General features: G+C 33.9%; 1 protein-coding gene across 2 annotated transcripts in view; it reads right to left on the bottom strand.

Annotated features, from left to right (window-relative positions):
• LOC120429132 (high affinity cAMP-specific and IBMX-insensitive 3',5'-cyclic phosphodiesterase 8) overlaps window positions 1-23704 on the bottom strand; it is a 315218-nt gene that overhangs the window by 246761 nt on the left and 44753 nt on the right. Inside the window, exons 3-5 of one of the 2 annotated variants that reach the window (XM_052709686.1) lie at window positions 22034-22247; window positions 20746-21200; window positions 11586-11676 (exon numbers count right to left, since the gene is read on the bottom strand). In XM_052709686.1, coding sequence (XP_052565646.1) covers window positions 11586-11676; window positions 20746-21069 — 415 coding nt within the window. In that variant the 5' untranslated portion in view covers window positions 21070-21200; window positions 22034-22247. The other variant, XM_052709687.1, reaches the window with a different exon arrangement.

Genomic DNA, 23704 nt, shown 5'->3' with positions numbered 1-23704 from the left:
CTGCGATAGTAGAGCAGTCAATTTCAATTGGCCTCAGAATGAGACCTCGACTGTTTCAACTGATATTGACGTCGAATTGTTGTAACGACATTTTAAGTGAACAGGTCATGGAGTCAATTTATCTTCCCGCATGCGAAACGATTTGAACAAATTTATTTGTTTATTCAAAATTTGTCGAGAAGCTCGCAGCACTGCCGGAACTGCCGCGAATTTCAAGCACAACCGAGCTATATTTAGGACAAACATATCGGCCAATCGATACCGCGAGGACGCACAAGACCTGTTGCGTTGAGATGTGGTCAAGGTCTGCGGAACGCGATAAGATGTGGTGTGTGCACAGTACTCTAGCGGTGGAATGCCCAGAAATGGTATTAATTGAGTGGTTTGGCCACCGTTGTTGGAAACAATCAGAGTGCTTACCCGAAAGGTCTAACGAGCTTATCTGGTGGACTCCAGTTCATGGAGAGGTGAACTGGTGAGGAAGTGGCTTTTTAAGGAAATTAAACAAAGTTATGTTGACTTTGACCGAGTTCTAGGAAAGAAGTTTTGGCAATGGACCCGCAATTCAATTTTTAATATTAAGCAAATTACTTTAATTTAGCCAGATTTAGTCTTAAACGAGTTATTAAAGCTCCCCCAGAGGCAGCAATTAAACAATATTTTCGCACCCCAACGTGTCAGCTTAACTACCCAAAGTCACTCATTAAAAGTTAACATTTTTCGTCGTGATGGTCACATTAGACGAGGGAGCAACAACAACAACAAAAAAAGAGCTTCGTTGCACTCTGTACACTAGCCCGTTGAATGTTATGCCTCATTAAAAACTAATAAATCTGACGACGACGGCTCCAGCTTCAGAATAGCTGCCAGCTAAACTTGACAGCTGATGGGAGTTAATGGCAGTCAACTGTGCAGGTTGACGAGTTGTTAATTGTTAAATGATTGAGTGCGGAAATTTTTTGCTAATTTGAAAAAAAAAAAGAGTTTTACTCTTAAAAATTTAATAAAAACTATACATTTTATTAAATTCATTCACAAATGTGTTCAATAAAACCAAAGAAATGGCAACACTTTTGCAAGGGTCCTTACCTAATTCAACAGGTGATTTGCTCGTGGTGAAGTGAATGCGTGCTCGGGATGGAATATTTAGTAACCCAGCCATCTCGTCCATTTTGCCACACAGTTGAAAAAGTTATGACAAGCTACTCTAAATTTGTGTTTTAAAGATCACAGATTATTGAATGTTATTGAATATTATTGAATATTATTGAAAATTGATGAAAACTATTGAAAATTATTGAAAACTATTGAAAATTATTGAAAACTATTTGAAAATTACTGAAAATTCTAGAAAATTTATAAAAAACTATTAACATCATTGAAAATAGTTGAAAATTATTGAAAAACATTATTTTGATAAATTATTGTTGAAAATTATTCAAAATTACTCTGCCCACCATTGAAAAAACGGCTAATATCCACTTTTGGAAAAAACGAGACATTAATACCAGGTGGTAGAGGATGTTCCAACGCATCTTCTGGAATCTAAATTTTACTGAAATAGTGTTTAGACTTGGCTGCCGATGCGAACAACCAAACGGCTAATATGGCAATCTTATGGGAAATTGCCTTGACGGACACTAAAACGCGTTTTTCTCGGAATACTTGATTTGACATAATAGCCGAATTTTCAATTATGGGCAGTAACTGAAAATTATTTAAAATAATTGAAATTTTTTTGAAATTTTTTTTTTTTGAAAATAATACAAAATTGTTCAAAATTATTGAAAACTGTTGAAATTTTTTCAAAATTATTGAAAATTATTGAAAATTATTGAAAATGATTGAAAATCATTGAAAATTATTCAAAATTATTGAAAATTATTGAACATTGATTACAATTTTGAAAATTATTGAAAATTATGGGAAATTATTAAAAATTATTGAAAATTATTGAAATTTTTTTGAAATTATTAAAAATTATTGAAAATTATTGAAAATTATTGAAAATTATTGAAAATTATTGAAAATTATTGAAAATTATTGAAAATTATTGAAAATTATTGAAAATTATTGAAAATTATTGAAAATTATTGAAAATTATTGAAAATTATTGAAAATTATTGAAAGTTATTGAAAATTATTGAAAGTTATTGAAAATTATTGAAAATTATTGAAAATTATTGAAATTTATTAAAAAATATTGAAAATTATTGAAAATTATTGAAAATTATTGAAAATTATTGAAAATTATTCAAAATTATTGAAAATTATTGAAAATTATTTAAATTTATTGAAAATAATTGAAAATTATTGAAGAAAGTTTGATTTTTCGAATTCAAACTAACAAAGCGAAAATAAAAAAAAAATTTTAAATGATTAAAACTGCAATAATTTAAAACTGTTTTAATTTAAAATTGAAAGTTATTGATTTTTTTTTATTTTGAAATATATGAATAACGAATGAATACTGCCCACCATTGAAAAAACGGCTAATATCCACTTTTGGCAAAAACGAGATATTAGCACCAAGTGGTACAGGATGTTCCAACGCATCTTCTGGAACTTGAATTTCACTGAAATAGTGTTTAGATTTGGCTGCCGATGCGAAAAACCAAACGGCTTGATTTGGCATAATAGCCGAATTTTCAATTATGGGCAGTATAGAAAGTTATTAATAATATTTTTAAGTGAAAATTATTGAAAATAATTGAAAATAATCCGAAATTATTCAAAGATATTTAAAATGATTAAAAATTATTAAATTTCTTTAAATATTATGACAATGATTGAAAATTATGAAAATTATTGAAATTATAAAAAAAAGTTTTTGAAAGTTATTGAAATTTAATGAAGATTATTGAAAATTTGCGAAAATCATTGAAAATAATTGAAAATTATTGGAAATTGTTGAAAATTATTGTTTTTTAAATGTCATAAAAATTATGAAAATTATTAAAAAAAATTGAAAATCAATGAAAATTATTGAAAATTATTGAAAATTATTGAAAATTATTGAAAATTATTGAAAATTATTGAAAATTATTGAAAATTATTGAAAATTATTCAAAATTATTCAAAATTAATGAAAATTATTGGAAATTATTAAAAAAATTGAATTTTATTGAAAATCAATGAAATTTATTTTAAATTATTGAAAGTCATTAAAAATAATTGCAAATTATTTGAAAATAATAAAAAACTTATGAAAATCATTTAAAATTATTGAGAATTATAAAAAAATATAAAAAAACTGTTATTTTTTATTTTTGAAAACTATTGAAAATTATTGATTTTTTCAAATTATTTCAAATTAATTTGAGTTTTTGAAAATTATTGATGATTATTGAAAATTATTGGAAATTTTCGAAAATTATTGAAATATGTTGATTAATATTGAAATTATTCATTTTTTTAGAAAATTATTGATTTTTTTGTTGCAAATTGATAAAGTATTTTAAAATTATTGGATGAAATTATCGGAAATTACTGTAAATTATTCGATTTTTTTTTAATATTCACAGCAACCTTAATTTTTTGAATTAAAAAAAACTCAACAAAATAAATTAAGCCGTTGCCAATATTTTTTGAAGTTGTTTATGTTTATGTCCCCCGACACTGGCCATAGTTGTTGGGGGGGGGGGGGGGGTTAAATAACAAGCCATGGTATTAATATTTGAATGAAAAAAGTGTTTAAAAATGCATTTGCCCAGTTTGAAAAAAAGTTTGAAATTTTTTTGCAACGGTCTTAATATATTTACATAAAAAATTAAAAATTAACAAAGTTGAACAAACTGAAAGCTTTTCAATTTTTTTTTTATAAAATTGTAAATTTGGATCCGCACATCAAACAATTATTTTCAAGATTTATTGATATTCCGCACACTTTATACAATTTTGTAAACTTATTTTCCACTGTGCCCAAACGCACGTGCCCGTGACCGTTCCACGTGGATTATCGTGCCTGGATTTCCCGGATCCGGTCAGCCACAATAGCCAACGACGACGATAGTGGCTGTGACTCGTGAATCAAATATTTAACACAGCTCGGCACGCGATTATTGTCCGTGGGATTTGACGACGGGGGTGGCTGCTCCGTACTGAGGGGCAGGTGAAGCGTTCCAAAGTGATAATCACCTTGGCAAACATGTTTATCACAGCTTCCCGGGGCCAGGTCAGGTACAAGCATTCAATTTGTTGAGCTTAATTTTAAATTAAAATTTTATTTGGACATGCTTTACGTTAAAATATCTTCACCTTCCCTACCTTTAAACAATAATCTTGATTGAAAGAAGATCCTGGAAAAATGCGTCCTACACAAAATCCCTCGCAGGGACAAAAATGCCTGTATTTTTTTGGTGTTCCAAGAACGGCTGTATCCAACCCAAAAATAGCCCATCGAAATGGACATCTGACCGTGTCCTGTTTATTGCCAACAAAATTGGCTTTCATATCCTTCCCGAAGTTGTTATGCATTTGATATTGATCCTATTTCGTACACAATTGCTCGGTAGGAAACATTTCGCAGAATTTTATCAACTGTTGAAATTCATTAAATTCAACCGGGGCCATAAATTTCCCGGGAAAACTTTTCAAAACATTCCGCAAACAGCTGACAAACCCGTCCGCAAAACCGATTTCCACCGTCAATCATGGTCGGAAAGAGCCGCACAAATATTTGTGTTTTCCGAACGCACTTTATTTACGTTGTATGTATGGCCGGGGCGGATTGTCGACGAGCAGACCCGCCACGCGGAAAAACGAATTGCGCTGACAGGTCCGAAAGCAAACCGCAAATGACGCGTGAAATCACGCATCACGGGTCGCGCGTTGATGTGTGGTGGGGGAAAAATTGGCTTGCTGAAAGCTTAATCACCTTTGAAGTTGATGGTTTACAAATAGAAAAGTGAATAAATTGTTGAGAAAATAAATAAGATTAAACAAATACTAAAATGAAAAAAATAAAGCAAACCAAAAAATTACAGGAAAAAATTTAAAAAAGAGAAACTCTAATAATTATGGCAATAATTAATTTAAGGATTGCAAATCAATGAAAATGCAAATTATTGAATATTATTGAATATTATTGAATATTATTAAATATTATTGAATATTATTGAATATTATTGAATATTATTGAATATTATTGAATATTATTGAATATTATTGAATATTATTGAATATTATTGAATATTATTGAATATTATTGAATATTATTGAATATTATTGAAAATTATTGAAAATTAATGAAAACTATTCAAAATTATTGAAAACTATTGAAAGTTATTGAAAACTATTCAAAATTATTGAAAACTATTGAGGTTATTGAAAACTATTTAAAAATTACTGAAAATTCTAGAAAATTTATAAAAAAAACTATTAATATCATTCAAAATAGTTAAAAATTATTGAAATAAATTATTTTGAAAAATTATTGTTGAAAATTATTCAAAATTACTGAAAATGATTGAAAATAATCAAAAAAAAATTGAATTTTTGTTTTGAAAATAATTCAAAATTATTCAAAGTTATTGAAAAATGTTGAAAGTTTTTCAAATATATTGAAAATTATTTAAAATTATTGAAAATTATTGAAAATTTATGAAAATCATTGAAAATTATTGAAAATTATTGAATTTTTTTGAAAATTATTAAAATTTATTGAAAGATATTAAAAAATAATCGAAAATTATTGAAAATTATTGAAAATTATTGAAAAGTATTGAGAGTTATTGAAAATTATTGAAAATTATTGAAAATTATTTTCAATCATTTTCAATAATTTTCAATAATTTTCAATAATTTTCAATATTGAAAATTATTGAAAATTATTGAAAATGATTGAAAATTATTGAAAAATATTGAAAATTATTTAAAATTATTGAAATTCATTGAAAATTATTGAAAATTATTGAAATTAATTGAAAATTATTGAAAATTATTGAAAAAGTTTGATTTTTTGAATTCAAACTATTCAAACTAACAAAGCGAAAATAAAAAAAGAAATTTAAAATGATAAAAACTGTAATTATTTAAAAACATTGAGAATAATTGAAAGTTATTGATTATTTTTGAAATGTATGAATAATTATAGAAAGTTATTAATTATATTTTTCAAGTGAAAATTATTGAAAGTAATCGGAAATTATTCAAAAATATTAAAAATTAATAATAATTATTGAATTTCTTCAAATATTATGACAGTTATTGAAAATTATCGAAATTATTGAAATTATAAAAAAAAAAATTGAAAATTATTGAAATTCAATGAAAATTTTGCGAAAAATTGCGAAAATAATTGAAAATTATTGGAAATTGTTTAAAATTATTGTTTTTTATGTTACAAAAATTATGAAAATTGTGAATTTTTTTTTTGAAAATTATTGAAAATTATTAAAAATTATCAAAATCATCAAAATATTGAAAATTATTGAAATTCAATGAAATTTGCGAAAATCATTGAATATAATTGAAAATTATTGGAAATTGTTGAAATTTTTTGAAAATTATTGTTTTTTATGTTATAAAAATTATGAAAATTGTGATTTTTTTTTGAAAATTATTGAAAATTATTGAAAATTATTGAAAATTATTGAAAATTATTGAAAATTATTGAAAATTATTAAAAATTATTGAATATCATTGAATATTTTTGCATATTATTGAATTTTATTGAAAATCAATGAAATTTATTTTAAATTATTGAAAGTCAATGAAAATTATTAAAAATGTCACTGCACGATCGATGAGAAGGATGGAATTTGCGAATGGCAATTTGTTACCAACTGTTTGCGCGCCACTTCATCCTTTCAAACGACTCAGCTAACCAACCCCCCTGCCTGGCGTGAGTTGACATAAATTTTGTTTTGGTTACGTCTCATTAGCGCTAGCGTCACTTTTAATTAGTGGCACTTTGTTAGGTTCTGTTGCCTTTCGCGAAGCGTCTTTGATACGAAATTGTCTTAAAAAATAAAAATAATTTTCAAAATATAACGAAAAAAATAACATAAATTAACTAAAATTAAATTAACTCTGCAAACTTTTTTTTCGAAACAAGAACCATAAGGTACATTTTGCTACTCAAAGATGCCGCGCTCCGACGACATTCCTATGCGTATTTTGGCGTTTCACGTCGAAAGCGTCGTGACGTCGCATCGGTTGGCGTCTGGTGGTGTTGGCGCAATTTGTTACGAGACTGACAAATTAATTGTTTGACGTATCAGGCGTGAAACCATTTATGGCTGATTAAAGTCGGCTTGAAGGTTATTTTTTTTTTGCGTTCTTTTTTTAAAATAGTTGGTACATAATGTTAAAAAATGATTCGCTATTCTAGTTTTAAAATAAAGTTTAAGATATTTTTTTAGCTAGTTCATTTTTAACTACAGGATTGCCTTGCGTTCTCGACTGCGAGATTCCTATTTGAAACTAGGTGTCCGACGAAAAGATTTAGGTTTAGGGGTAAGCGTGATTGCCTTTCACCCAGTCGGCCTGGGTTCGATCCCAAAAGATTTGTCTGATCACGCCTTCCGTCGGAAGGGGAAGTAAATGTTGGCCCGGTCTAACCTAGAGGTTTGGTCGATAGCTCAATCCAGGTGTAGGAGTCGTCTCCCTGGGTCCTGCCTCGGTGGAGTCGCTGGTAGGCAGTTGGACTCACAATCCAACGGTCGTCAGTTCGAATCCCGGGGTGGATGGAAGCTAAGGTGTAAAAAGAGGTTTGCAATTGCCTCAGCAATCAAGCCTTCTAACACCTAATTTCGAGTAGGAATCTCGCAATCGAGAACGCCAAGGCAATGCTGTAGAGCGAAAAATTTGATTTGGGCCCATCTTTGATTTCAGGCCCGGATTTGGATCACTCTAATGTATTATATATAGTGGAATTTAGAGCTCTCTGCACTTAAGCTTTGATGCTTATTTGGATGGAATTTAAATTGATTGATTTTTAACTCTTCTTCTACATTTCTGGAAAAAAAAATCTGGTCTTAGAGATTTGTCATAGGTTTTGGTCCGTAGAACAACTATGTAGAACAACGCAAAGCGCTAGGAATGGCAAAGGTTTTGAAAATTTGCCGAAAAAAGTAGACTTCATAAATCATCCTGTATCTCTTTGGGGCCATTTCCTAAAATTTTGAGATGTTCTACAAATTTCTAGAGTGTTTTAAAGGTCCTATAAACAATTTGTTTTTCTTTCTGGGTGTCTTTAAAACCGCTTTGAGTCAAGAGACACTCAAAACGCAAAAACAAATATAATATTTGCATGAAAACGTTGTTTTAAAATTTTCAGTCGTTTGGCAATCATCAGTTTTCAACATATGTAAGATTTTATGAAAACAAAAATTTCAGCAAAAAACAATTTTTTGCGGTACTGTACATCCCAAATTCTCAAAAATTCAAAAGATTTTTTAACCAACCAAAACATGCTAATAATGATTGCAGACGCAGGTGAATGTATTTCAAATTGATTTCAGTTGATTGTATAAATTTCCAATCTGGAATCGATTTTAAGGGGTTACATACATGTAGAAAATCCCAAAATTTCATTTCAAATAATTCAAATAAAAACATCTTTTACTTTCGGAATCATCAAAATTCGAAAATAATCAATCGAAAATTATAAAAAAAAACTAACTTAATCCACCTATGTGGTTGATGCCTTCCTCACTTTTTACCAACAATGGGTAATATGAGTGGATTGGACACATATTTCAGCTATTTATTAGATCCAGAAAAATAAGTACACAGATATAACTTAAGTGATCATAACTTGAGACAGGGTTGCCAGATCTTCAATGTTGTGGACTCGTTGGAAAGGTCTCTTAATTACCTAACCAACGATGGGTCGAAAGATTTGTCGCGCATTCCTGTTTTTTCGTGTTATTTTCCATCTCTTTTGTGTCGCTATTTGTGTACATGGGGTGATTGGATTTCTTCTGATTCGTGTTGTTTTCATCTCTTTTGTGTCGCTGTTTGTGTGCATGGGGTGATTGGTCTTCTTCTTCTTTTTTCTTTATTTTTAGTTCGCGCGTTCGTTGGCCAATGAGTTTATTTTTGTTCTCTTTACATAGTTTTCGATAGAAACGATCCGAATTCTTTTTTTTTCGAGACAAGCAAGTCGTATTGCTGGATTAAGTCCTTTCTATATCATCGATGATCGGAAGGCACGCCGACGAATATGTTTTAAGGCTTATGATATAAAATCATTTTAATGAATAAAACCCTTCTTACATCACCGTTGATCGGAAGGCACGCCGACGAAGAATTTCTGGAGGATCGCGGTCATATTAATACTATATTTAAAATTCTAGATAGCTATCTTTCGGATTCGATTGTGAGTAGCGGGACTTCGCGGTTACTATGCAACGTGTTTTTTGGAGTCTTTTTATATTTTAAATTTATAAGTCCTTCTTTTATCATCGTTGATAGGAAGGCACGCCGCCGGTTAAGTTCGTTTAAGTTATTGTTTTAATTTCATTACAATCGGTTACGTGGTGTCCTGTTTTCTTTTCGTTTATATTCGTTGATCGTAATAATTTATTCCAACTGGCAGCTTTAGTATTAACTCATCTACTATTTTTGACATTTGCTCGCGTTATCTTAATTGTACCAACAGTAAAAATATGCTGATAAGTCCAGCCCATAGCACTACCGCTCGGTTGGCACGCGTTCGATTAAAACAAACTTTTTAAATAATCAATTATTTATCTTTCCGCAGCCGGCTGCCTAAGATTTAAAATTTCAACCGATAAACAAAATGCTCATGGTCACATCACTGCCACTCGTGAATCCTGACCTCATACCCATCTACTAACCCCCTCAAAACTCATGTGATACTTTGTCGGAGAAGCAGTCGATTGGGCGGTCTCTATCACTCAAGTATCGGACTAACATTCCCATCCACTTCCCCGTGACTCTACCACTGGTCGTGGCCGGCGCCGGTATTGATCAGCATGATAGGGGCCTTTGAGAAGTTGCGAAGCGAGGAAAGATAGCACCCACTCATCTTCCACGGCTCGTGGATGTAACTTCTGGAGGTCCTGGTCAATAACGGAGTAGCAACTGCGGGTGGGCACCTATGCTTATGCTTATGCTTAATTCTGAGTACGTCATCAAATCAGGCGTCTAATTTTACATAAAAGTCCCTTTGACACCAAATTTCTATCCCATCACCGTTTCAGGCTGCAAATTATTGAAAAACACATCTTTTTTCGCATGTTCAAAAATGGAAGGGGTCGTACCGCCCCTCCGTCACGAGATATCAAAAAACGGACCTCGGATTCGTTATCAGTGACAAAAGTTACCCCTTAGGACAAAGTTTCACGCAAATCGAAGAGGGGTCGGGGCAACTTTTTCCGATTTCGTGTGATTTGGTAGAGAATTACCCCATTAGGTTGGCCTACGTCGTGTTAGGGTGGTTCAGAAAATGGCTTTTCGGAAAATAGTTAGAAGTTTCAAAAATCTAGCCTATCATTTGAAAAGGTAGTATGAAACTGGTCATTGGAAGGTTATCAAACTAAATGGTTTAGTTTGATCTGCTCCATTCTCAGTCCTAGCAAAAATGGCCTAAATTTTCGTCAACTGATGAAAGATAATTAACGGAAATCTTACATGTTGTAAGTAATACTTTCTTGATGACAAAAGACAAAATAAAAGGTTTGACAAACAGTTTTCACCCACTTTCAACTTCAAGCAACACATTTCATCACCATTGGTGCATATTTAGTTACGGTCCTAAAACGTATGTTCCCTATCAAAATACAAATTTTACAGCCCATGCCAACTCTCGCCCGTTTAGCGGATAAATTTGGCCCTAACCCAAGCAATTTCCCTCAAAAATACTGTCAAACCCGAGCGTCATAAAGCCGCATTCCACCGCTTATGATGAAGAGATTTCACGACAACTGGTGCATAACAGTATACGCGAGCAGATTGAGCTATTAATAAGTTTAATTTCAGGTGATTTATTTCCCAAGATTTGCCTCCTCGGCGGTGATGCCAGTTGAGCTTGAGGAGGGCTGCCCGCGTATAGGGTTAGAGGAAAATAATATCACATTACGAAAATCGATTTTCCTTGCGTGAGCTATCGCTGTTCGATGGTTTTCCGGAGCGACGAGCACGTTTCCTTTTGTAAATTAATAAACGACGATATCGTACAAGTGCTTTTCCTATCAAGAGGTATATTATACACATTTTATCGACGCTGTCGTCGCACAACATTGTTGGGGTTGGGGTAATTTGCTAGTGGTTGGACTTGTTTGAGATTTTAAGATAGTTTAATTTTTTTTTAATAACAACTACCAATCAAAAAAGTATTTTGAACAAATTGTTTGATAACCGAAAATCAACTCAAAAAACCACCCCCATCAGAAGTGCGAAATGTTTTGTCACCAGCCAACCTCATATACATCCCCCGCCGATCGTGACGAGAGAGTTACATAACTGTAGGCGTATTCGAGAGTAGTGGGTGGAAGTGTTTGATAGCAACTTGATGTCTCGAAACCATCAGCGCTACTCGGCGCAATTTGAATGTAATAACACCCCTTCTTTACAACCTAGTTATAATTTTCAGTTTCAGTTTCGAGTTTACTTACTTCCAATAGTTGGTCGACGCAGCACGCTGGAAACGACGGAAACCGGCCCGAGACCGGTAATTGACACGATTGAGTCCTTTTTGATGCAATCCTGGAAAATGTAGCAGAAACGGAAAATTTGAATCAGCTTTGTAATTTAGAACAATCGGTGAACTATTGGTAACAGCTACGGTGCTTGGGATTCAATTGTGAAACTTAAAATGACTACTGAGCTACAGCTACTTGCTACCTTGGTAATTGACTTACAAATGCACTCCACTCATACAACTTATCCGAAGGGGCTAAACTTGCTCCACAGCAACCTTGCCCGTATCATTTCTCATTATCTCAATGCCAGTGCATCCATATTAATCAGAGCGAGCAGCATCATTCTGCTGAACAATTCCATTCCAACTGACTCTATCCGAGCCTTCACGGAGCAGAGAGTTATTATGCTTACAAAGTGGAATCCATTAAGAGCAAGCATAACTTGCATAATAGTTCTTGCCGTGTTGTTTCTGTAAAGTTCTTGGCTCTCGACTTGCACTTCGGTGCAATAAGAAGGGTTTTATGGGTTAATGGGACTCTTCTGTTTTGCTAAGTAGCGGTACTAAAAGTCATTATGTTTTGATTTCATTGTTTATTGAAATTTAACAAATGATGGTGTTACTGTATTATATTTGTCTAATAAAAACTTTTGAAGACAGTTTCATCAAGATCCTAACTATCTTTGAAAAATTATCTTGAAGGCTCGATCATTGTATACATGTTTGATTGTAACCCGGTAGTCCGGCTACTAACTTCAACCAAATTGTGGAACAATGCACGTAATGGTGAGACAAAAAAAAACTTTTTGTTATTGGTTACTTTGCGTCAATTGTTAAATCATACCTAAATACTGGTAAAATATGTAATTATTTTATGAAATATTTATGGAAAATTTGACTAACTGGTTTATCATGTTTGATATTCATTAAATGTTACATCATCATTCATCATCATCATCATTCAAATCAACATTATTCAACAGAGTAAACCTAACTAACATAAAAAACAAAGGCAATTCAATTTTAAACAATTATAATCGGACCATTAGTTTCCGCTATATCATCAGTTGAAAATTACAGACGTATTAGGGGGGCCTTCTTTAATTACGACACGAAAAATTAAACATTGTGGACCCCCTCCCTCCCATCTGCTTTCGACCCCTAACCCCTTCAAACTGCGTCATGCAATAGAAAAAAAACCCTTATGTAACACTGCAACAAATTAACTTTCATCGATCCGTTTTGTTGTGAGTCTGTATCTCAGAAACTAATTGACCCAGTTTCAAAGATTGGGACATTTTTACAACTTTCCAAAAATATTTTGTTTAGGTGTTTTTCTTTCAGGAAGTATATTCAAATTAAAAACGTTACTTAATCCACCATATGGTGGTTGGTGCTTTCCTCTCATTCATTTACTTTTGATTGAGCTCTCAGATGTCAGGAATCATTTAAAAAGGTATTTTGTTTACGTATCCAACGATAACATCCGGACAACGTTTTTATCAAAATATCTGAGGTCCGGCCTAAAAAAGCGTATAAATTGCACTTAAGTGCTTATAAATTTTGATTGGGTTGTTAGATCATCCATGTTTTGGGGTCGTTTTACTCGAGCATTGCTCATCTAATTTTTTTTATCTTCCTCCTCCGCCAGATCATGCTTGGAAATCTGGTTCCGTGCGGGAACACAAGGTTGGAACGGTCATAGAGCGAGGCGCATCAATATCAGGAGCTACTGACTCCCTTGGACATCTGAGTGAACTGAACTGACATGACCGTACTAACCGATGTACTGACCAAGGCCAAGGACAAGTGCACCGTTGGTCGGGCACAGGTACTGAAGGCGGAAAAGGTTACCTGGAAATCGTGTTTCCGTCGTAATATGCTGACAGATTATGTTGTAATATAATGCGAATGTAATTATTCTACTCTTGTGTTGATAAATAAAATTGGTTTTCCGAGGGGTGGGGTGGGGTTTTGTTGATTCGTGCCAGCCTGGGCCTTGCTAGTGCAAACTCGAACTCTCTCTACTCAAAATTAAATTACCCACAATCCTTCAGCAAAGCAGATGCTTTTTTGTACAAGAGCATCGCGTCCTCTAATCCTTTAGCCCCGTACAGTCGATTCCCATCTCTGTTCCGAAGCGACAAGAATGGCCATTTGCTTGAGGGAATAGTCGCGGTAAAGCAAAACGTCCAGATTAAAATCAAGATTGTCAAGGAGTTTCAGCATCGTTCTATCATAGCCCCGACCGATCATGTGGTAGAAACTTATGGTTCGAAAAGGAGCGTGGACCGAGTACGCAGGAAACACCGCGCCACAAATCCAGCAGCGAAATCTCCGACAACTCATGTGCATCATTTCGAACATAACCACCAGAACGTGATAGCTCGATGCTGAGGGATTCGCCAGGGTGCCTTACACAACGCCTCAGTTTGACCAGAGCGGACATGGTCTGGCGGTTGGAATGTAGCACTTTTTTTCTTGTCCATTACGTTATTGAAACTTGCTTCTCGTTCAAATCCCCGCTGCTATAGCCGAACAGTTTCCGGATCGGTACTTTCGACCGGGAACTGGACACCGACCAGCCTCTGGAGGCCATTTTATTTCCTTCCCAACCCGACAATCAGCACCAACTTGCCGCGGACGACTTTGTAGCCGTCGTTGCCACCGTCGGATTGCCTTTCGCTCTTGCCGCCTACATATCCGTACGCCGGGAGTTAAAAGTACCGAAGATGCGATAGATTCTTTACGGAGGTTTCATCGATTCTGTATCCGCCGTCGGTCTACGCGGGACACTTCCAGTGCAATATGGCCAATCTTGCCAGGCAACCTGGCCAGGGGTTAAAAGAACAGACTAGGAACAGAAAATATTCGACAAATTTCTTTGAGCGAGTCGACTCAATCTGGAAAATGTGTAAATAAACAACGAAATGTCATTTTGTTGTTTTGCTCTTCTCTCATTTTTTGCTCTCTCCAGAGAGATTTCTCCTGAAGCAACCAGAGCAACCGAGAGCAAACGGGAGCAATCGGGAATCGGGAGGAATGTAGAGCAACCAAGAAGAATGAGATGGGAAACTGTCAAAAGTAAAATTTCTGAGCAACGGGAGCAAAGTAGAGGAAACGGGAGGAACTTAGAGTAACAAGAGTAACTCCCTTGCTCACTGTCTTGCCCCGAGGTGGACCCCCTAGTAGAGCCGACGCGCATTTTTCACATTTTTTCAATATTCTAAGCACTGTTTCATAACCCTTTGTACAAAACAAGGAAATCTTAAATCTTTTGAACAATTTTGACTATTTGTTTCATCAGTAATTTGTTTTTGAGCAGAAAAATAGCCATTTGAAAAAAAAAAGTTTTTTTTGCCTGTTATGGACCCCCTTTTCCTATAGTGGACCCGGGTCCATAATCCGATTGTGGACCCGGGTCCACTATAGGAAAAATATTATTTTTATACAAAATTTAGCCGATATTTGGTGTTTTGATGCATGGTGTAGGTCTTATAATAGATATAATGAATAAAAGATAGATTTTCCATCATAAACAAATACCGTAAAACGGGGTGACTTTGATAGCCGGGGTGACTTTGATAGGTTTGCGATTTTTCCGCAAAATGAAGAGTACAATTAAAATACGTAAGGGATGGTTTAGAAACATACTGACCGTGGTAGAGAAGTGTTTAAAGTACCTCAAGAAGAACTTTTCATAAAATTTTGACAAGTTTAAAGAGTTAGTTAACTATAGTTAAGAAAATGTTGATGAATGTCATTATTTTAAACTTCTCAAAGTGTCATGATTTTCTCAATGAACATGATTTTTAATCGGAAAACGGAATGAATTTTCGGATTCTTTGGACAATTTTCCACTAGGAGAAGGTTAAAAAAGTTTGTAAAAAATAAATAATATGTGTTTTTGAAACACAATTATAAAAACTCTCTAAATTTAAAGGCAATTTCAGTTGAACAAATTTCATGTGAAATGTGAAACCTTGTGATTCGTGCTTCGAATTCAGTATAAAATGCAATATAAATCGATAATTTTATAAACAAAACTAATTTTAACAAATTTCAGGCAAAATTCCGACTTTTTAACAATTTTACCTAAAATTTATATGTATTTTGCTTAAAAGCTTATGAACTTAGTTAACTAAATATAAACATTGATTTTTTTTTTCTTAAATACTATATCAGCTACTTTAGTGATGGTACATTTAACGTACAAATGAAGTTTGAACATCTTAAATATGATTTTAACAAGAAAAACTATGACTATCAAAGTCACCCCGGAATTCAAACTAAGAATTTTTAACGTAACTATTTTTCTAAACATTATTGAAAAAACTTTTTTTCCGAAATAGTGCATGGACTTTGTGTGGTCTACCCCAGTACATGTTTTAAAAATAATAATCTTAAGAAAAACCTTACCTGTTGGAAAATATTCTAAAAACAAATTGAAATCCTATCAAAGTCACCCCGGTTTACGGTATGTTTTGTTAACAAATTTGGCTTAAAACAACAAAAAACCTAACAGACATTTAAACAAATTTATTTCCGAAAAAGATCAAAGAAAACGTTTCAAAAACAACTGTAAACATTAAAATGATAAAAAAAGTAATTTTGATGCACATTTTTCCATATAAATTACATAAATAGTTGACCGAAACAAAACAATAGATTTGTTTACAGCTGCTGATAAAACTACGCATGTTTATTTTCAAAAAATGTTTTGTTATTGATTTATTATTATAAAATATCATTTCAAACTTTGATTATGATGCTTCAGTTAAGAACAATTAACTATAGTTTTTTATTAATTATAAATTCTTACGGCTTCAGCATTTATGATACTTTTAACATGAAAACAGCTATATTTATACTCATAATTTAAAAATATGCAATTAGGTTTATTACAACAAGCATTTATTGTATGTTTAAGAGAAACTTTTGCTTAAATACACAGTTTTCTTCATTTTTGGAGGTTAAATTAACAGGGGTCCACTTTTGGAAAAGTTAGGATTTTCGTTGTCCTATATTGGACCCCCCTAATTTTTGCTTGAAAATGAGCAGTTCTTCGCTTTATTTTAGTATAGTTAATTAAACTTACATTATTTCGACTTACTGAAGTTAAATAACCAGTCAAAAAATGATTGGATAGTTAATTCAATCATAAAATAGAAATGCTGTTTTGTTGTGAAAATGCTAGTGGCCATGGCTGATTTCAGAAGTCGAACTCAAAACACTTATTTTGGCAAAAAGGACAATTCAATGTCAGTCAACATTGTTTTAAATGATGCTGAACATGCCAAATAAAAGATTTGCAGACAAAAACACGCTTGAAATTGGGATTTTATTGATTTTTTCATCAAAAACCCTTCAGAGGGTCCACTATAGGAAAGGGGTCCACTAATGGATAACGTACCCTAATCAATAAACTGCTTTTAATGAAATTTTGCTTGAACATTTTTTTCTATTGTTGAAATTAAGGAAAGCAAAAAAACCCTTTCTTGCACTTATTTTAATGATTCTAGTTTTGATGAATTAGAAGTTCAGGGCATGCTTCGTTTTGGAGGTATTTGAGCAAATTATTTTATAAAATCTCAATAAAATTAAAACTGCTGAATCATAAATTCTTGACTTTTTTTATTAGGTCCTATAAACAAATTTTAACGTTGAGTATATCCCTTTCACACTTTGTAATATTGCTAAAGAATACATTTTTACCTTTATTCTGAGCAATTTTTAGAGTACCGTGAAATTGCCGTGAAATTTCAGTGTTTTAAATTTGGCATGCTGCGTAATTTCGTTTTTTTTTGCCGTGAAAAATCACTAGCCCTAAACATGACGGGTTTCTTTTTAAAACATCCCTTTTAACAATCATTCGGACTTCAGTAAAAGTGGCTTTTTTTACAAAACTATTCAAGTACTTAAATGAACATCACAATAGGTACCCTTTCAAAAATTGAAAAAATGAGGAAATTTAGGTTTTAGTGCTGAAAGGTTAAATTTTTTTTTTAGTGCATGGAAAAGTTCTAATTGAGCAATTCTCTACGAAGTCGGTCTTTTTTCTTTAATTTTTATGTTTGTTATTATGTTATTATGTTTGTTATTTTTTTATCCAGCTGAATTTTTTTGGTGCATTCGGTATGCTTAAAGAAGCCATTTTGCATCATTAGTTTTTCCATATATTTTTTAATGAAAATTGAAAAATCTGTGAGCAACTCTTTACCAAATCCGCCGATTTCGACCATTTTCATTTTTTGTATTTTTTGATTTGACTTAAACTTTTTTTAAAAATCGAAAAACTGCAAATATTTCGCTAAAATCGAACTTTCGGTGGCTGTATCTTGAAAACGGAGCCCTTTATCAAAGAACCTGTTAAGAACTTTTTGATTGCAAATTCAATTTAAATTAATGTCAAACTTGTTTTTGCATGAAACTTCGATTTATTCCAAAAATCACTATTTTTTCAAAAATTCATTACATGGCGGCAGATTTTTTGGCCATGTTTCTCTATGGCCCAAAGGTTGCGGATTTTTGTCCCCTAAAACATATCTAAAAATCTCGAAAATTAAAAAATACCTACTTTGGGAAATTGAGTTTTAGTGAAAAAAGTTCATAAAAAAATCTGCAATTTTTTTTCCGTGTACCTATTTTTTCTCAAAAGTCCTCAACAATACCTACAACTTTGCCGAAGACACCAATTTGAACAGAAAATTCACTCAAAAGTTACAGTTGTTTGATTATTTACATACAATTTTTGTATGGACAGCAGCCAAAATTGTATGGAGACTTGTATGGGTGAACCAATGACGCAAGATAGCTTATTTGGTCATAGGGAAGGTCCCCAAAAATTTTGAGCCAAATAAAAAAATACAAATAAAATCCATTTCCGGTTTTGGTAGAGAATTGCTCCTGTATCTTTTGAAGGAATTTTTTGATCGATTTGGTTTCTTAGGCAAAGTTGTAGGTATGGATATGGACTACACTGAAAAAATTTTGCACGATAAAACATTTTTGGTGATTTTTTATTTCACTTTTTGTCACAAAAACTTGATGTGCTAGAAAACACTATTTTTTTTTTTTTTTTTGATTTTCTGATATGTTTTAGGGGACATCAAATGCTCACTTTTCAGAAATTTCCAGAATGTGCAAAACAATATTGACTGAGTTATGATTTTTTGGATCAATGTAGATTTGAAAAAAAATATAAACTTAAAGAAATACAACGGCCTATTTTAGAACTCAACATTAAAAATAAAAAAAAAGTTCTTTTAATTAGGAAACAATAGAAAAAATAAATTACAAAATTTAAAATGCGTAATTAACCATTACACTGCCGCGCGAAGAAAATCCGCCCCCTTTTGTAATTTAGAATTGCTTTGCGTTTTTCTTGTTCCACATTTTTTCGTTGAGAAATGTTCTTTACTGAATATTGGACGCTATTTTGATGACACTTAGAAACCCTTTTTAGTGGCTTGTTCTGTTAGATATTTCTCAGAAATCATTAGTCCAATGGTCCAATCTCCAAAAGCATGCTGTTAAGGAATTTTCAAAACCCTTTAAAATTTCTTTAAAAAATGTTTTAAGATATGGCCAAGCTTGCATAAGTAAAAAAAAACATCACTTCTTATACAAACAAGCAATAAAATGTAAATTGAGCGAGTTGTGGCGCTATAACCACGGCAAATAGTGTCCAGGGCATTTGTGGAAATACAGTGTCCCATCCTCGAGGGTCCCGGAGCACCAAAACTTCTTAGCTGGTGGCTCCCAACGATTTATTGCTCCTACAAACAGGAACGTGAGCGGGGGATCCCCACGTTTCTTCCTCCCCTGTCGATTCAGAAATGTGTTGTTGTTTGAACATTCGTGTTCAAACTCAATCCAATTCAAAGAATCATCTTTGCGGTAAACTTTACGCAGTTGGCCTGGCCGCTTTAACGTTTGTGATGTTACAAAGCAATTTATTGCATTGGGCACTGCAATTGTTAATAATGACAAGAGGATGCTAGGCGTTAATCAACCTAAGGCATTTTCCAGGATGCCCTCGAAAGACTGGCTGCGCTAGAGTTAGATTAGATTAGATTAGATTAGAAACAAGCAATAAAATGTAAATGGGCCAAAGCTGAATTGTAAACAAACACTGAAAACTGAAACTTTATTCAGTGAAATTTTATTCAGTAATTCGAAAAACCCAATAACTAAATAAGAAAAAGAGGCAATATTCCTAGAATTAGGAAATTTGGTACTTTTTTAAATTTAGTGTACAGTTTGTCCTGCTTACGTCAGTGAATATTTACACTAGGCACGAGCAGGACAGACTCTTTGTTTACACTTCGGCTTTGGCCCATTTACGTTGTTTTGCTTGAAATGATCACTTTTGGGTGGATGTTTCCTAAGATACAGATTTTGAATATTTTTAAAACATTTTTGTATCATACCCTCCAAAAAATGTATAGAAACTTGCCTATGATCAGATGATGAAAATTGGTTACTTGTAGCACACTATCTGTGTATGAAAAGGTTTGGGCAAACAAAAAAAATCCAATATTCATCATTTAATGAAGTCTCAAAAAAAAAAACAAAAAAAAACAAAGATCCAAAATTACGAAAAAAAAACAAAATTCTAGAGAACTACTCGTATGGAATTAGTCAAATTGGTCATAACGTAAGGCTGGGTTGCCAAATTGTTTTATTTTACACTCGTTTAGAAGCTTTTTCCTTCTCTAACGATTGGAAATAGCACCAACTCGCAAACCTTTCTAAGGTTAATGATTTCCTAGCTTTGTGTTAACAAAGTGGATAAAGTAAATCGATGTAGACTAGCATTTAAAACAACAAAAAAATCAATACCATTGAAATTGATATCCACATCAGCAAAAAAGCTGACATTTTCCATATTTTTTCAACATCTACGGGTATTTTGTGTTCCAAAAATACTACACCATCAAAATCCAAAAAATTACCTTCTCTCTTCCACCAGTGGCACCACCGGTGGCCTTAGAGGGCACTCCACCCAGATGGGACGACGGTCCCAGCATCTTCTTCGGCGAAGCCAGTGTTGCTAGTTTATTGTTATTATTGGCACCGTTGCTTTCACCACCACCACCACCACAAACACTCTTGCTCCCCTCGATACCTACATTACCGGTGGTCGCCGCCGAGGTCGTCGTCGTCGTTGTGACCGCCGCCGTTGAGGCCGGAACACCACCGTAGATGCCGCCGGAATCCTTGCGGTTCTGCTGACCGTTGCTGGTGCTGCCACCACTGCTGTTGGACAGTATGCTCGGGGTGCACCCCATAACGGTACACGTGGAACAACGCCCCCCAGGACACCCCCGGAGAGCGGCGGCCAACCCACAGTCCCCGGGACCACCGTCTTCTTCGTGCTGCTGGTGATGGTGATCCTTCAGGACGTCTCCGATGCCGCAGAGACCACCGCCGCAGCACAAACCATTCAGCCACATTCAGCCAACCAGTGGCCTCGGAAGCCTCAGGCCATCACTGCCGTGTGTGTGGTTTTCCTCAATCTTGCAAACACTTTAAATTTGAACTCACTTTCAGGGCTTCGATTTCACTCGGTAACTTTAACCTTGCTCTGGAAAACAAGACGGAAACGGAAACGGTGGATCACTTTTGTGGCAGAAAATCAATTATCACCAGCCTTCCCCCACTGACTGGATCGCCCGATCCACTGAATTCGGAACAACTTCCCCTCATTAATCATGTCTTGGAACGTTGATAACAGGGTAGGGCTGGGACGCGGTAGGTTTGATGGAGTTAAATTAAAAAAAAAATGAATAAATTTGTTATGTGTTATAAATCTGCCCAAATGATTAAGATAAGAAAAAAAAACAAATCTTTCTAACAATATTGTTTCTGTCATTAACAAAATTAAGTCAATTCAAGTAGGTTGTAAAGTTTTAAATTGCAAACCCACCGCTACTTCCTAGCATCTCGATTTGTTACCGGTCTTGTTCCAATTCACGATTCACGATTGCTACATCTTTTGAAGATTGTTTTCTTCCTTGAATTCGTTGTTTTTGGCGAGCAAGCCACTCTACCGCCACTTTCTCCAAAAATCACTCTCATTAATCACTCATGCTCCTTTAACTTTTATCAGGATTTTCTAAATTTGTTTTCCTTCACCCAGTGAGCATTCCACCACCCTCATTGGAGATACAATTTCAATTAAAATAATAGCACATCACACAACTTTTGCTCCATAAATTAATTATCCTCTTCTCTGTTTTCACATTTTTATTTCGAAAAAAAAAACCTCACGAGCAACAATCTTCTCTTGTTTTTCTTCCTCGAATGACTTAACATGCCTTTCCCCCCCTCAAATTAACATCACACCGAGCACGCTTTTCCACGAAATTTTCCCACAATGAGCAGCAAACAACTTTTTTTCCCAGCAACTTTATTTACCTTCAAATTTCACCGACAAATTTTACGAACCACACTCGACTCACACGATTTAAGATGAGCTGTTGAATTTTCCTCCTCTGTTTTCTCACTTTTCTTCTCCGACGAGGTTGCCGGAGGATTGATGGGATTTTCCCGCGGCAGAGCTTTCACTTAAGGGACTCTGGTCGGGATTGTCGGCGAAGGTGGCGCCCCTGACGGTGATGATGATGATGTTCTGGAAGGAGGTGTGGAAAAAGGAGAAAATTTGAGAGTTGGAACAAAGAGGGGCACCTTTTCAACGTAAATACGCTGGAATATTGGATGAAAAGAAGGTGTTCTGGCTTTTGTCGAGGAGGTGAGCCACATGTTGAATGTGGAATGAAACCAGGAAACATCAGGTGAAAACTCATCATGAGGTGATGATTAATGTGAGGTATTCCTGGTCATTCTAAAGCTAAAATGGAATTAAACTTAAAACTTTTCATATTTTATATGAAATTAACAGTACGAATCATTCAGAGCTTGGTGCGTGTGTGAGTGCAAGTATGTGCAACCAACCAAACGGGACCACGCGGCCGCTTCTTACAAATTGAGTTGTTTCCATGTACTTTTAGATCTACTTTATATACATGCAAATAACTCGCATAGGCATTTGGAAGGTGTTAGCTCTGCCGAACTTCGTTGACCCATTTCTACGCTGGCTAGCCGAGCGCGAGGTACTTCAGCTTTATCGACAAGCCCCGCCCTGAAGAACGTTTGCACCAATCGGGTTCAAACGTTATTTAGAACTTCCGAACCCTTGTCAAATGGACAAGGACCCAGCGCGTATATAGTTGGTAATAACAGTATTCCTAATTTCAGTTATAGCTCACCAAGTCGCGATGGCCTAGTGGTTAGCATTTTTGCTTACCAATCCAAAGTACGGGGGATCGAACCCCGACTGGAGTGACTTTGATTTTTCGTTCATGTTCAGAGTTTCAAGATTTATATTTCCTATACTTTCTCGTTGGGAGCAGATGGGAATCGAACCCAGGACCATTCGCTTACAAAGCGAACACCGTAACCAGTCAGCCACGGCCGCTCCCACACGAATCATTCAGAGCTTGGTGTCCCGAGCATGGGTAAATAACAAGGGAAATGCGTAATAATACCTTTCTCTGGTATCAATACCAAATTTTGGTATTCCTGGACCCTTTAAAATTTGTCTTGAGGATTATGCAAGAGCAAAATGTGGTATCATACCAATTTAAGGTATTGTTTTAATATTGCAAAATTGCAGAATTTGTCAATGGTCGAACACCACATATTGGTATTATTTTGGTATTAAAGTATTTTATCAAATTCCTCTGAAACTATGGGAAAATTTTGACCAATTTTGACAAAATAATTAATTTTGCACTAAAATGATGTCTCAAAGCGAATGCTTTCATTGAAAACCGGAAATTTCGAACTTGATTTTAAACATTTTTGATATACCCCCTACAGAAATGACTTGAAATTGTGGAAAATTTTCTAAGTCAGGATGGCACATTTTGGTATTATTATGGTATTGAAAGGTTTCATCAATTTTCTCTGAAACTATGGGATTTTTTTTACCAATTTGGACAAGATAATAAATTTTGCGCTAAAATAACTTTAAAAAAACCAAATACTTTGAAAAACGAGTCAATCGAAACGAAGTTGACTTTATAG

The sequence above is a fragment of the Culex pipiens genome, chromosome 3, assembly GCF_016801865.2.
Source record: "Culex pipiens pallens isolate TS chromosome 3, TS_CPP_V2, whole genome shotgun sequence".
Taxonomy (NCBI): Eukaryota; Metazoa; Arthropoda; class Insecta; order Diptera; family Culicidae; genus Culex; species Culex pipiens.
This window is presented reverse-complemented; position numbering and strand designations above follow the sequence as displayed.